General features: G+C 63.3%; 3 protein-coding genes across 5 annotated transcripts in view; 2 read left to right on the top strand and 1 right to left on the bottom strand.

Moving 5' to 3' along the window:
* Positions 1-804, top strand: part of Stk11 (serine/threonine kinase 11) — an 18,193-nt gene extending 17,389 nt beyond the window's left edge. Inside the window, exon 10 of one of the 2 annotated variants that reach the window (XM_023562677.2) lies at positions 505-804. The gene's annotated coding sequence lies outside the window, so the exon portion shown is untranslated. Of the gene's footprint in view, positions 1-31 lie in introns of both variants that reach the window. The other variant, XM_003460962.5, reaches the window with a different exon arrangement.
* Cbarp (CACN subunit beta associated regulatory protein) lies at positions 661-9,516 on the bottom strand. Its single transcript, XM_003460974.5, has 10 exons — positions 9,228-9,516; positions 7,452-7,545; positions 7,221-7,360; positions 7,052-7,116; positions 6,468-6,612; positions 6,173-6,344; positions 5,899-6,039; positions 5,346-5,559; positions 3,376-3,559; positions 661-2,605 (listed from the first exon to the last, which is right to left on the bottom strand). Exons 2-10 carry the CDS (start codon positions 7,536-7,538, stop codon positions 1,648-1,650), a joined length of 2,106 nt encoding a protein of 701 aa, XP_003461022.2. The 5' UTR covers positions 7,539-7,545; positions 9,228-9,516; the 3' UTR covers positions 661-1,647.
* Positions 7,853-14,965, top strand: Atp5f1d (ATP synthase F1 subunit delta). Of its 2 annotated transcripts, none has more exons than XM_063229242.1 (4): positions 7,853-7,918; positions 13,472-13,625; positions 14,307-14,395; positions 14,544-14,965. In XM_063229242.1, the coding sequence occupies exons 1-4, from the start codon at positions 7,868-7,870 to the stop codon at positions 14,664-14,666; spliced, it is 417 nt and encodes a 138-aa protein (XP_063085312.1). In that variant the 5' UTR covers positions 7,853-7,867; the 3' UTR covers positions 14,667-14,965. The 2 variants fall into 2 exon arrangements, with proteins under 2 accessions (XP_063085312.1, XP_003461011.1); XM_003460963.5 differs by lacking the exon at positions 7,853-7,918 and adding an exon at positions 12,557-12,820.

Raw genomic sequence — 14,965 nt, 5'->3', positions numbered from 1 at the left:
AAGTGACTGCCAGTAACCTTCCTGTCCACAGCCTGTCTCCAGGAGCCACAGCCCAGGGCCACAGCCCAGGTCCCCAGTCTTCCTGCTGGTTCCCAGCCCACCGCCCTCCCAGGAAGATGGCCACCATGCCTCTGTGCAGACCGCCCAGGACGTCAGGAGCACAAGGGCCACGCAGGGGGGTGGCAGGGGTCTTGGTGCAGCCCTCCCACGGGCCACCTGCCCACGGCCCCACTGGGTAGTGGACAGCTGATTCTGCAGTCGCGTGCAGAGCCCTCCTCGGGCGAGGGAGACAGAGGCCCGGCCTCTGAGATGCACTTTATGTTGAGACTACTGGCTCTCCGCCCGCCTGCTGCTGGGGACGCGCAGCGGTCCTGGGGAGCAGGCTCCTGCCGGCACCTTGCATGCAGACCGCTTGAGGGAGCCCTGCGACCACTTTTTTGTTGTTTGGTTGATTTTCCTTTTTTTTCTTTCTTTCTTTTTTTTTTTTTTTTTTAAATAAAACAGGTGGATTTGAGCTGTGGCTGTGAGGGTGTTTGGGAAGCACCGGGAGGCAGGTGGGCACGCACAGTCCCCACAGGCGGGGCCCGTCCCAGCTCCGTCTTGCCAGGGAGGGCAGTGGGGTGGCGTGGGACGCCAGAGAAGACCAGGAGCGACCAGGAATGTGCAGTAAATATTTATAATCAACCAGGAAACAGAAACGACACGAGAACGCCATCGTGGGGTGACACGGATTGGTGGGGCAGCAGCGAGGGCGGGGCCGATGGCCCCATCTTTTGGCAATAAATAAAGCTCGGGAGACTTGAAGTCAGCCGTCTGCGCTGTGTTCTGTCCATATCCCCAACACTGAGCGCCTGGCAGCTCCTCTGAACGGGGCAGGCGCGGGTGGCCGATCGCATGCAGGACGGGATGGGACGGACAGGACGGCGCGTGGGGGGGACGGCGGCGGCAGGAGAGCCGAGTCCGGGGCTGGTGGTCGTGGCGGCGGCGAGCGCGGTTATTGCTCGGAGTGGGGGCGCGGGCTGCCGTGAGCACATGCCGCGGTGAGGTAAACGGCTCGGAGGGGTTGGCAGCCGCGGCCCCCAGCCAACCTCCCGGTTCCTGGTGTGGAGGCCTCTGTGATCCTGCGGCTCCTGCCTGGTGGGGATCACGCGCGCGCCTGGCAGACAGTGGGCTCCTCCGCCACGCGCGTGCCCCTGGGGCCTCAGGCTTCCACTGGCTGCGGCGGAGGTGATGGGAGTCTAGGCACGGGCGTTGGCCGTTGTCCTGGAGCCTGAAGATGGAAATCCCTTCCTCTATTTGAGCCAGGGTCATGGAACATCGCACCTCTGGATACCATGATGTCTGACCACCAGCGCGCCCAGAAAGTGCAAGGCGCGTGCACGCCTGGAGGGCGGGAGGCAGACAAGGGCTGCGGCGTGTGCACGTGGGGCGAGGACTGCCAGCTGCTGGACTGTGCGCATGCGCGCAGAGCTGCACAGGCGCGCACCTGGGCCAGGCAACACACCCAGACTGCGTGCGACAAGCCACTGCCGTCTAGGCGCGTACACGCCAGGGCATCGCGTCCCCAGGTCTGTCCCACTGCCGTCGCTGCTGAGACCCCGCGCAGCGCCAGAGAGGCCACCCAGAAGTGGGCTCGTGGCAAAAGACTTAGACCGGGCTGTGGTCGGGGGATGTAGGGGCAGCAGCGGCAGCTACTAGCGCAGTGGCCACGGGGACAGGCTCGGCCAGGCACTGCGGAAAGAGTCTCTCCTCGAGGCCCGTCGCCAGCTTGTCCAGCAGCTCCCCAGAGGGCTCTACGCAGAGGCTCGAGCCAGGGCAGCCCCCGCCCCCAGGCTCCTCCTCGATGACAGGGATGGCCGGGTCGTCCCCCATGCCGGCTAGCGCACGGCCATCGGGTGGGCAGTCGACGCTGTCGCCGCGGCGCAAGGGCGCACGCGCGGGCCGAGGTGCGCCAGGGGGCGGGCCTGCAGTCCCGGTGGCGGGGACCGCGCGTGCGCCGCCGGGGTCGCTGTGCTGCCTCCCACGTTGCTGCCACTGCTTGCGCACGTGCGTGTGTGCGCGTGCGCGGTGGCGTGCCGCTGCCGGCGTGTCGTCGAAGTGCGGGTCGTGTCGCAGGAACTCGTGGAAGAGCGCGTCGGTCTTCTCGTCTATGCTGTAGTCACGACGCGGCCGCCGCGACCAGGCGCGGGGACTGTGGGGCAGGGGCACGGGCGCGGCTAGCGGCGGGGGCTCAATGACCACGAGGTCATCCCCGGCGCCGCGGCCCTCGATGCTGGCGTAGCCGCTGTCCATCTGCAGCAGGCGGCGAGCCTCGCCGTCCTTGGGGCGCGGGGGCGCCGGCGGCGAGGGCGGTGGAAAGGTGGGCGCCGCGCCCCCTGAGCCCGAGCTGTCACCGCTGCGCACCGAGTCGTGGTCGTTGCCACTGCTGCTGTGGTCTGAGGCGGTGGCCGCGTGCAGCTCGAGCGAAGCGCGCAGGCTCCACAGGTCGCGGTAGCTGGCCTGAGCCTGTTCAGCATCCAGTTCTCCCTGCTCGGGCCCCGCGATGCCGCTGCCCTCCGGGGGGGACTCGGGGCTCACGCCTCCCGCTGCCTCGGCTGCCTCTAGCCTGCAAGCCAGGCCGCGGTCATCAGAGCCTGCCGGCCACCCGCCTCTGGGTGTGTGATGGGGCTGGGTGACCTCAGGACTGGCTTTGGGATTCAGGGGCCAGCTATTGCCCCCCACCCCCAAGAGTTAACTACCATTTCCCTCTTCTAGTCTCTCCAGAAACATGGAGGCTAGAGGCTCGACCGGACAGTCATTTTACCCACCCATCCAGGGGTTGACAGGACCACCAGAGGGAGGCACAGAAATCAAAGTCCCTTGCCCTGAGGCTTAGGGAGGAAGGCACCCCAGGCATCCCTGTGCACCCAGCCCCCTAACACCCACGGGTTTGAGCACAAGTTGCAGGACAGCTGCGTGCAAGTGGGGGTGGAGAGGGGAAGGTGTTATGGTGGGAGAGAAGGTAAAGGATTCTGGGAGGAGGCCGTCCATCCCTCAGGAGCCTGGGCAGGCAGGAGGGGGCCAGGCATCACTGAGGAGCCCCTTGGGCCTTGGATTCCACCAGGAAGTGGCAGCATCAGAGTGGACACAAGTCCACAGTGGCCCTGCCTGTGTAGGTGGCCCTTCTTGGGGAGCCTGGGGCCATCACCTGGAGCCACACCTGCCCCCCTACCCTTACCCAGTATCTCCCTCTTTCCCTCCTCCTCCGGTCCTTGCAGGGGGACAGGAGCGCGTGTCCACAGGGCCAGGAGGGCACTCCCAGGGCCACCTAGGGGGGACGGAGCAGGGCAGGGGCCCACAGGTCCACCACTAGCACTTCTATCTACTGAAAAATACCTGCCGAGAGCAGGGGGCGGGCTGGTGGGGCTGGCCAGAAAGGGGCGGGGGGGTGGGAAGGCCACGGAGTCCCCTGCACGGGTGATGTACTGGATGAGTTCCAAATGGGGGGCGTCTCCCTCGTCTTGATCCATGCTCTCACTGGCTGCCCGCTGCCGCTGAAAGTGGTGGCGTTTGGGGGAACCTGTGTGAGGAGAGGTTTGTTGGTCTGTAATCAAACTGAAGACAAGGGGAGAGAAATCCAAGAGCAGAGAACACGGATTCAGTTAGAAGGTCACAGGTATAGAGGGGCATGGTGGCACACGCCTGTCATCCCTGTACTGGGGAGGCTGAGGCAGGAGGAGCGCTTAGACTTGAAGGCCAGCCTGTGCTACATGATGAGACCCTGTCTCAGGAAGACAAAGAGTAAATAAATAGAGGCCACAGGTGCAGCTGAGCGTGACGATGCACACCTGTAATCCCAGTACTGAGAGGCTGAGGCAGGAAGGTGGCAAATACTGCAAATACAAACCTAGCTCAGGCAATTCAGGGGCTTAGGGCCAGGGATTTAGTTCAGTGGCTTAAGCACCTGCCTGGCAAGTGTGAGGTTAGGAGTTCAATCCCCAGTATCAAAACAGAACAAAATTTAGTGGCTTAGCAAAACCCTGTCTGGAAATTTTAAAATGCAGCTCAGTATGAAGGGTTCACAGCCCTAGTACTGGGGGAAACGGCCTTGGTTAGGAGTAGTGCCCAGAGCAGCCCTGGCCAGGCAGGCACAGGCTCAAGTGAAGCCACCCAGGGGCAAGCCCAGCTGTGGAAGTGTGGGAGCGGTGGGGCCCAGGAGGTGAGTGAGGGAAGTACCCTCTCCTGCAGGCTGCAACCTGGCCTGGGGAGTTCTGGGGGGTGTCCTGGCCCCCCCTAAAGCCCCCTGGCCACAGGCCAGGACCCTCCTCTAAGGGAGCAGCCTGTGGGTGGGCCGTGGGGTAGGCAGAGCAACTGCACCAGGCAAACAGGTTTTGGGCCTCTGCAACTGCCGGTGCCTGTAATCATCACCAGGAATCAGGGCTCCATCAGAAAACGGGGTGCCACACACATGTGGATGACAGTGTCCCCTACCCAGGACCCACAGCCTCCCCAGGAGAGCAGGCCCGACCGGCCTGGGTCCCTCTGAGCCACAGCCACTCACTGAGTCCCAAGCAGGAACCTGGCCTGCTCTCCATCTCCCCAGGCACACTCCGTCTTGCCCTGGGCTCAGGGCCAGGGAGCCCTGTGCCAGGGTCAGCAGCCACCAAACCTTGGCTGAATCGGCCCCCAGCATGTCTCTAAATAAAGTTTTATTGGTGCACAGCTGTGCTTGTTTATTTACACCCATCTCTGGCTGCTTTCTACTGATAAGGGCAGCACCAAAGGAGGTCCTGTGGGTCCCAGGAGGTAGCTCAGCAGCATAAGTGCCTGCCTGCCAAGCGTGAGATCCTGAGTTCGATTCCCGGTACCCAAAAACAAAGAATTGTAAGGCAACTGCATGGCCATGAAATGTAGAAGCTATTACTATCCAGTCCTTATGGAAAACAAAATTTCTCTGCCTGAGTCTATCAGAAAACATGAAGTTCAGCCTGGTACAGTGGGGCACTCCTGTAATCTCAGCATTTGGGAGGCTGAGGCAGGAGAATTGGTACAAGGTCGAGATTAGCCTGGGCTACAAAGTGAGCTCAAAGACAGCCTGGACTGCACAGTGAGACCCTGTCCCAAAAAGACAAGAAAAAACCACAAAGCTCACACAGCCCAATGGACATGGTGGTTAAAGCCCCCCTGGGAAGATGAGGGAGGGTTGTGGCCAGTGAACAAAATGCACCCAGGGGCACCTAGCTGGGACACACAGTGGCCTGCGGCCCCCTGACTGCCCCTGTACAGTAATGGGCCCTGGGTCCTCCCGGCCAGCTTGGGCCAGGCACCCTGCCAGCACCTTGCTGCCCATGGGGGTGGTGACTCACCTCTTGTGTCCAGACTGGATGCCCGCTGGCTGGGCTCCAGCTTCCATTTCTTGACCTTGAAGTAGGGGCTGGCCCCGTCCAGGCTGGCGTGGCGGCGCAGGCGGGTGAGGAACTGCAGGACAGTGCCCGACCCTGAGCCCGCGGCTCCTGCCTCCCCAGGCGCTGCTGAGGTCCCGGGCACACCGGGTTTGGCGCTCCTGGCGGCTGCATCCACCTGGGGGAGGACCAAGTGCCTTCTCAGGTGTGCAGTCTCCTCCCCAGGCCCCAGCAGAGCGCCGGCCCCACCCCCACCCGGGTGCACCTGCTCGGAGCCCTCTGACGCCCTGCCGGCCCCCATGCAGAGGAGTTCAGAAGGGACAGTTCCCATAGGCTGGGTGCTGGCTGGGTCCCCTGTAGCCATGCAGAAGCCTGAGGTCCCTTACGCATGCGCCATGTCCCTCAGGCCTGGGAAGACCAGGCACAAAGCCACAAGGTGATGGCCTGCCTTGGGGTAATGGACAGAAGGAGCCCCAGTTCTTTGGTCACTCTGGGGGTAACACAGAGAGCCCCTCACCGAAGCACTTTCCCCAGAGTCACTGGATGCCAAGGGGCTGATCTCCTCGAAGTCAGCAGCACCAGCGGCCGAATTGTAGGGGTCACCTGGCAAGGCGGAGCTGGGGCCCACAGAGCGGCCGGTGAGGGCCTTCCCCAGGGGCTGCGGGACAGAGCCAGGCGGGGGAGGAAGCAGTGACAGGTCAAAGAGCACGGGAGGGTGTGGGGAACCCAGCCCTTACCCCATTGCGTGTTCCCGGGCTCCAGCCGGCCACCACCCTACCCCCACCCCTCACCTGGAAGATGGCCAGGCTGTCCTTCGGGGTGGCGGCCGGGTGGGGTGTGGCAGCTGAGCTGGCCTCCCCTGAGTCACACTCGTGGATGGTGACAATCTTGAGGGGCGGCAGGTGCAGGTGGGTGAGGCGGGAGTTCTTCAGGTGGTGAAAGTCCCCCTCAGTCAGTGTGTACCTGTAAGAGGGGTCCGGGTCAGTAGGACTCGGGGTGTCCAAGGCCAGGCCCTGTGATGTGATCTTCCAGCCTCCTGCTGCATGGAAAAGCAGCCCTGACCCCACCCTGGCCCCCACACTTCACCTGCGGCCCTTGTCCTGAGCCTTGCGGCTCTGCTCAAACAGCGCAGCTTCATTGAAGGAGACGCGGCGGCCGGTGGCGCTGGTGGACAGGAAGCGCTCGGTCTCCACATCCTGGCTCTCGGGGTCCTCGCCCCGCAACTCGGGGTCTGCCAGGAGAGCCAAGAGAGGGTAGGCCCCAGGCGGGCCGCGCTCCAAGCTGGGCAGGCCGGGACACGGGGCGGGGGCGGGGAGGGCACGGTAGGACTGAGTGACCGCAGGGCGGACGGACGGAAGGAAGGCAGGACTGACGGACAGACGGACGGAGGGGCGGGTGGGGGGCGGGCCGGGCGCGCGGGCACTCGCTCATCGCTCACACACTCACTCGCTCAGCACGCGCCTGTGCGCACCTACGCCTGGGCGTTAAGCAAACAGAGATGAGTCGGAATCGAGCTGCGCCCGGTCTGGTGAGGGAGACAGACAGACACAGACCGTCAGGCGGCCCGAGGGGGCAGGTGGCGGGCAGGCAGGCGGGCCGGCGGGCGGGCGGGCGGACAGATGGACAGACGGACGGGCAGATGGGGTGGTGGGGCCCAGCAGGCCCCTCACCTTGGGCGGGGTGGGTGCCGTTGTCCAGGTAGGTGGTGGTGGTCTTCTCTGCGTCCTCGGTGGCCCTGGGGGTCACAGAGATGGGCACAGCAGTGAGCACGGCTGATGACCCAGACAAACGGCCCCCAACCTCAGGGTCCCCGGGGGAGGTGGAGCCGCGCATGCACACCTATGGAAACGCCGGTGAACCTCCCAGCAGCGTCTGCACAGCAGCAGGACGCCAGACAGCACCACCAGCGTGCCTCCAACGAACAAGGACATCACCACGATCAGCAGCACGTAGTTGTCCAGAATGGGGTCCGGCTCGGCCTACGCATAGGACGGGAGGCGTCAGGGTCCTGCTGGCCACCCCGACTTCCGGTCCACTCTCAAGCCCCAGGCCTGGATGCAACCCACCCACCGTGGGATGGATGGTGGAATTGTCCCACGACGTTGTCAGGGCAACCGTGGCGGTGGCAGTGGTGGCCATGGTGGCGGTGGGCTGCATCTTGAGGCTAGGATAGGGATATAGGGGGACACACAGGGACAGCTCAGCAGCCAGCCTCGAGGGAGCTACTGGAGATGAGTCCCCTCGTCCCTGCTGGAAGCGGTAGCCCACACAGGACGGTGACTCATGGACAGGAGGGGCAGGGCACTGCGGCAGCCCCCGCCCTGCACAGAGCGCGCACCAGGCTCGGGGTTGGAGGGCTTCTCCCTGGGGACCTCCGTTCTGCCATCTTTACTCTGGGAGAGGAAGTGGTGTCCGTGTGTGTGTTTGTGCGCGTGTGTGCGTGTGCACGCGTGCTTGTGGATCACAACTGACTCCCTGTCTGATGCATGGGCTGGGAGAAGCCCCCTTTGGGAAACAGGGTGCATGAGACCGACCAGGTAGGACTCTGGCAACACTCCGGGTGGCCTTGTGGTGCTTTACACGGAGAAATGGGTGGCCCAACCAGGCGTGGTCAGGTGTTCCCAGCCACCTGACACAAGGGATCTGTCCCAAGGGAACTCGCTGAGGGCTGTGCCAGGAACCCCTCCTCCCAAGTCACGACTTGCGAGGTTAAGGTCCCTCTGCACCCACACTGGTGGGAGTGGAAAGGACAAAAGAGACGCATCTGCTCCTGCCCCGAGAATCTAGTTCCCATGGCGACCGTGCGCAGGCCGAGCTGGGGGGCGGGTTGCCAGGGAGAGGGAGGGCAGCAGGGAGGGGGCGCGGGGACGAGGAGGCCGCCCGCGGGGGCGCCCCAGCCGTGGCGGCTGCAAGATGGCTGCGCCGCACGCCCGCCAGTGCCCAACCTGTGCGCCCGCACCAGCCCAGGCCCAGGCGGCTGGCCTCCAGGCCACCTCGCGCCCTGGCGGGGGGGGGGGAGTGAGGCTAGGGAAGGGGCTCTCTCGATACTCGGGAGCCGAGGGGGGCTGCCTGCAAACTTGCACCTGATCTACCCGGGACGGGAAGGGCTTGCAGCCTTGGAGGCGAAGCTCTGGCCATTCTGGCCCGCGGCCCCGAGCTGGCATGGCGCGCGTGAGAGCCCCTGTCCCCACCAGAGAGGCGCGAAGGCTCCAAGCATCGCCAGCCAGCCCACCTCACGCGTCGAGCCCCTGGCCATAGGTGAAACCGTGGCCCTGAGGAGGGGAAGGTGCACGAGAGAGGCCCGGTGTCCTCAGCGCTCCGGGTCAGGGGCTTGCTGGGACTCCCCGGTTTGGGAGAGTGGGGGCCCCAGATGTAGGTCGGGAAACGAGTTCAAACTGGAGGGGGTGGGGCAGCGGCGCAGGCACAGCGACGGGAGGAGACCAGGAGGAGGACTGGAGACGCAGAGCCGAGCGACAGGGGGCTCGCGGAGGCGGGCGGGACGCGGGGCTGCGGGCGGAGGCTCCCCGTGACCCCGAGCCCACTGCTCTGGACGCTGCACTACTCCAGGAGGCCGAGGCGCGGTGCCCTCACCCGATCTAACCCGGGGAAACTGAGGCCGGGCTATGACGCGGGCCGGAGGCGCCGCTCTGCCAGGTCGCAAGGCGACGGGGCGGGGTACAGAGCGACGCAGGCCGCCCTCTGGCCCGCGGTTCCTCCGCGTCCTCCTTGGAGAAGGCGCGCGCGAGAGCCGGGGCCCGGGCCAGGGCACGCCCCAGGGCCGGCCACCATCCCCGGTGGCGCGCGCTGCCCGCCCGTCCCCGCCCGCCCGGGGCCCGCCGCGCCTACCTCAGCGCCGGGACGCGCAGCCCATGGGCGGAGGGCGGCGGGCGGGCGGCGGCTGCGCGGCGTTCCCGGCTGGCTCGGGCGCCCGGTGGCCTCGGAGCAGGCGGAGAATTTATGAATGGAGAGCGCGGCGCGCACGGGGGAGGCTGGCGCGAGAGGAGGGGCCGCGCACGTGACCGCGTTGGCGGCGCTCCCGCTCGGTGCGCCCGGTGCCGCCCGGTGCCCAGCTGGCCGCCCCCGCCGCTCTCGCCACCGCGTCTGGCTCGCTCCGCGCCGGCCACCGCCTCCCCTTCCCTTCCGGCGGGGGCGGGGGGCGGAGCCTGCGCTCCCGGGCGCCCCCTCCTGCGGCGCCCCGGTCCCCACTCCCTGCTGCGCTGCAAGACTCACCTACTCCAGGTCCTCGTTCTCCAGAGAGGCAGCGCGGGGGAGGGGGGTTAGGGCGCATGACTCCCCATAGCTCAGGCCCCTGAGGCCGACAGCCTCTTCTGGGGTGCAAGAATCGTCCTGGGTCCCAAGGCACGGGGCCAGGGATCCGGGGGTGCGCCAACAGTCCATCTTATTGGTCCTCTGGGTGCACTGACCCGGCACCCTCAGGGATCTGTAGGGTGTCCAGTTCAGGGAATCTGAGGACAGGGACTTCACTTATTGCCTCGGTGCATGTGGATCCCCGGTGGCACTGTCAAGGGCCTGCCATGGTCTCTCCAAGGTAACCAAAGGTAAGCCAAGTACTCAGAGCATCCCTGGGTGTCCCCGGGACACCTTACATCTACAGAGGCCCACCCCTGGGACACCATGCCCTTTGAAGCCCCACTTTTTTTTTCCTTTTGGTGCTGGGGCTCCAGCACATTAAACCTGGGCCCCGTGACTGAACTACACCCCCAGCTGTCCCCCACTTCCACTCTGATACTCCGTGCATTCTTTTAATTGCTTAGGCCACCCATCTGCCACCAGCCTTGTCAGATCCGGTCCCAGCCACCCTGGGCCGAGGCGACAGGCTTCCCCCTACCATCCTTCTGCTACTAGGAAGTCAGCAGGCTCAGGCAGCCTCAGGGCCTAGAGGCCTGTGTCTGCCCAGCAGCCCATGGTGTGTACTTTAAAAAGTTCGGCCCTCCCCCAGCTTTCCCAAGAAACCGTCATTCCATAGCAACCTGCAGCCCATGCCCTGGGGTCCCTTTTCTGCTGTGTCTATGATCTTACATCGAGTTTCCTCCTCCTCCATGTTGTCCAATTACACTGTGAATTCCAAGGACAGGAAATTTATTTATTTATTTATTTTACACTGAGCCACATCCCGGCCTTTTTTTTTGGGGGGGGGGTCTTTTTGAGGCAAGGTCTCCCTATGCAGTTCAGGCTGAACTTGAGCTCACTTTGTAGCCCAGGCTGGTCTCGAACTCGAAACGATCCTTCTGCTTTAGCCTCCTGAGTGCTGGGATGACAGGGGTGAGCCACCAAACCAGGCCTGCAGCCCTTCATTTTTTTTTTTTTTTTTAAACTTTTATCGGTACTGGGGATCGAACTCACGGCCGCCGCTTGCAAGGCAGGTACTTATGCCACTGAGCTAAATCACCAGCCACCCCCCCTCAATTTTTTTAAAGGTGTGCTGGGCTCGGTGCCTCACACCTGTCATTCTAGCAGTCGGGAAGTTGAGGTAGGAGAATCTCCAAGAGTTCCAGGCCAGTTTGGAATTCAGAGTTCAAGGATAGCCTAAATTACAAAGCAAGCTGGGTTGCTAAATTGTCCAAGTAGAGATGGCCTTGGCCATCCGCCTGTCTCAGCCTCCCAGAATGCTGAGATGACAGGCGGTGGGCCACACCTAACAGGACAGGACATGCTTCAGCACAGGAAGGAATGGAGATATGGGAAAGGCCCCAAGAAGCAATGCGTTTGCAAAAGGCAAAGCAGAGAGACCAGGACATGGCTCCCAGCCAAGGATCGGGCTTCAGCTCTGGTACCTGGAAAGAGGAGGCTGGGGCCACACAGGCCAGAGATGGCCACAAAGGCAGGGATGCGTGGATGGGCTGCACAGAGTTGTTTCCAGATCTTCCCAGGTTTGGGCCCTAAATAACTACATAGCTGTCACCTGTCGGCCTTCAAAGTGGGGACTGCAGGGTTAGCCAATCACAGCTTTTTTTCCCCCCAAGTGCTAAGTTTGAGAAGCCCATTAGGTCTTTCTGCTCCATGGACTGTGCACCTAGTGAAGGCTAGGGTTTCCCGCTGCACCCAGAGTCTGGGCCAGAAGGTCTAGGTCATTTAGATTGAAGACCCAAAGTGTCTCTCACAGTGCCAGCCTGGGGTCTCTGACATGGATCAACAGAAGCCTGGATCCTGGGGTCCAGGAATGCAGGCTCTAGGTGTAGGAAGCCATGCGGCGTGTTAAGACCCTAAATGTCCCTCCCTGTTGCATGGTTAGGCAGGGGTCCCCAGACCCCCACTCAGTGAGACCACAATCCCCAGTACCATGGCCTCAGGTCCCCTGCCAGGCCTAACCCGGCATCTTCCGGAATCCCAAGGAGCAGGGGGTAGAGAGCCAGCCCAACCCAGGGCACCGACTTGCGTGAGTGCGGGGGCGGGGCGGTGACGTCATGGCAGCGAGCGAGGCTGCGCGGGACACGGTTAACGTCAGCGGGGCTGGAGCCGCCCGCGCACGCGCTCCTGCGTCAGCGAGGCGCGGGGGCTGCAGGCGATGGGCGGGGGCGGCCGAGCGTAGCGAGCCCATCTCCAGGCGCTGAGCTCCCCCTGCTGGTCCTGGAACATCTCGCAACCGTCCACGCGCGCCGTGCCTCACTTGAGATGCCATTCCTGACGCTTGCGTGTAGAGATGAAGCTTTTGCTGCTGCCCCATCCCGCCCCTTAGTTTGTGTTACGTGTTTATTGTCGTACCTGTCCCTTTTGTTATTTTCTCAGGCTGGTTCTGAAATCCCAGGTTGACCTCGAACTCACAGTGACCCGTCTGCCTCATCCTCTTGAGTGATGGGGTTACAGGCATGAGCCATCACGTCCAGCGAGCCTCTTTTAACACCATATAGATTAGTTTATGTGTGACGAATAACAAACGCTTCATCATCCTCGAGCACCCTGCTCCTGCCTCCCAGGAGTCTGCAGCGCCTGCCCTCCAATGAGCGCCCCGAAGCAACGTTGGAGCCAAAGTGGGCCTCTCTTCGCACAAGCGTCGAGTGCTACTGGTGGAGAAAAGTCTAACCATCCACCCTACGAATTTTCAACCCCTGCGCGGGTGGGAAGAAAACTACAACTCCCAGGATCGCCCTCGCGCAGGATGCTGCGATTTCATCATCGACGTTGCGCGCGGACTGCCGGGAGTCGTAGTGCACGCGTGCGCGCTCACGGGGACTGCGCCTCCCAGAAGCCTTCGCGTGTCGTCCTCCTCGCCCTCCAGGCCGCTTCTCCTGCCGGAGTCCGGTGTTCTCCGCCGCCGTTGTTCGTCCACCGCCGCTACCATGCTGCCCGCCGCACTGCTCCGCCGTCCGGGCCTGGGTCGCTTGGTGCGCCAGGCGCGCGCCTACGCCGAAGCTGCCGCTGCCCCGGCTCCCGCTGCCGGCCCGAGCCAGATGTCCTTCACCTTCGCCTCTCCCACACAGGTCCGGACCCCGCGCCGTCGCCGTGGCCGTCCCCGGGGCGGAAGCCTCCCTCGGTGTCCTCTTCCCCGCCTGTCCGGTCCCTGAAGATGAGGCGCCCCCAACCCACAGAATCGCAGGATTCTTCGGCTGCACCTCGGAAACCGAGGTCGCATGCCCCGGTGGCCGAACACTTTTCCTGGACCCCGCGACTTCCCCAGCCGTGGGGTCCTGAGGCTGAGGTCCCCCAGCCCGCAGGGTCGCCGCACCCCAGTCGTGCACCTCGGGACGGGGCAGGGCGGGGCCGGTCGGAGCGGGAGAAGAAACAGCTCGCAGACTTCCACCCCGGAACCGCGTCCTCAGGACCGTTTGTCCTGTCTCTCGCCGTCCCGCGCACTTTGTCCCGGGCGCTTGTCTAGATAAACTCGGGTACTCCCGTCTCCGCGCAGACGTGCTTTGCGGGTGCTTCTCTGGGGAGTGGCACAGCCCCGTGTGCCGGTGTTCCATTTTGCAGACAAGCGATGGAAGGAACTGCCGCCAAACTAAACGTAGCGCTGGTGGCCTTTGTCCCCACCTGGGCTCAGTCCTGCCTAGACCCAGGTTTGCAGGAAAGACTGAGGCCCTAGTGGCTACGGGGCAAGCCAGCAGTAACGTGTTCCCCCTCTTCCTGTCCAGGTGTTTTTCAATGGTGCCAATGTGCGGCAGGTGGACGTTCCCACGCTGACCGGAGCTTTTGGCATCCTGGCGTCCCACGTGCCCACCCTGCAGGTCCTGCGGCCTGGACTTGTTGTGGTCTACGCCGAAGATGGCACCACCACGAAGTACTTCGGTTAGTCTAGTGGGCCTCGATGGGCACCTCCACCTGTTCCCACAGGGCTGGGCACACGCGCGTGTGCAAACAGTTCACCTTACTGTGAGTTAACGTATGTTGGGTGTGGGGTGGTGATGGATGCTAGCAATAGACAGGCAGTTTGGGGAAGACGGTCAAGCTAAGGAGCTGGTTGTAGAAGTGGACATCCAGCATCCCAGCTTTTCAGGAGGCTGAGGCAGAAAGATGGTAAGGTTGAACCCAGCTGGGGCAACTTCCCAAAGCCTTGTCTCAGGATTTTAGAAAGGATGGGGTGGGGATAGATTGGTGTTCAGGTGTGGGTTTGCTTCCCAGTATCCAGGGTAGGGAAAAAGCCGGGGCTGAGAAAGCCCGTCTTCATAGGAAGGAGTGGGTCTTGAACCTGGCTTAGTCTGGTGTGTTTCTCCTGAGCTAGGCTCATCTCATGGGCTGGTGGGTCCAAGGAGGGGCTGCGTGGTCCCCAAGGCTCTTCTCCGGGTTTTTCTCCTGGCCTGTTCTGTTCTCCCTTGGACAGTTTGTCTCTCTCACCACCAGCATGTGTTGAGCCCTGGGGGCAGTTGTGGGGTCTTCCTGGGCTGGTAGCTCTTTGCACACTTGGGTATGGAGGCTGTTGGCCGGGTTGGGCACTGAGGACTCAGGCTGTCCCCACCATCTCCTCTGCAGTGAGCAGCGGGTCAGTCACAGTGAATGCTGACTCCTCCGTGCAGCTGCTGGCTGAAGAGGCTGTGACACTGGACATGTTGGACCTGGGGGTGAGCATCTGTGGGGAAACTGAGGCTCAGAACTGGCTGGAGTGGTCGGTCCGGAGTTCCTTGGGTCCCAGGGAGGGCGCTCAGTGCAAGGAGAGGTGCTGGGCTGGTGGTCCTGGGCCCCCCTTCACCCTGTATCCACCCCTTGCAGATGGCCAGGGCGAACCTGGAGAAGGCACAGTCGGAACTGTCGGGGGTTTCGGATGAGGCTGCACGTGCAGAAATCCAAATCCGAATCGAGGCTAACGAGGCCTTGGTGAAGGCCCTTGAGTAGGTGGTGCGTGCTCCTCTTCACCCTGGAAACCAAGGCCAGGCCAAGGACCCCCGGGGCAGGTGGAGCCAGTGCCCTGGCTGGCCTCTTGGGGCATGGTCTGCAGATCTTGGAATCGAGCTTGCTTCGATGGCCACCAGGGTGCAGTACAGACTGACTCATGCCCAGTGTTCAGGCCTGGCCATGGGGCCTGACACCTTGCAAGGTGTCCTGATGGCCACTCACCACCACCCCGCCCACACACCCTGCCTTGGAGACCTGCCTGCTCCAGCCTCTGACCCCATTAAAGATGGGGATTCCTA

Source organism: Cavia porcellus, unplaced genomic scaffold, assembly GCF_034190915.1.
Source record: "Cavia porcellus strain 051 isolate PalLab524CR breed Dunkin Hartley unplaced genomic scaffold, mCavPor4.1 scaffold_17, whole genome shotgun sequence".
Taxonomy (NCBI): Eukaryota; Metazoa; Chordata; class Mammalia; order Rodentia; family Caviidae; genus Cavia; species Cavia porcellus.
This window is presented reverse-complemented; position numbering and strand designations above follow the sequence as displayed.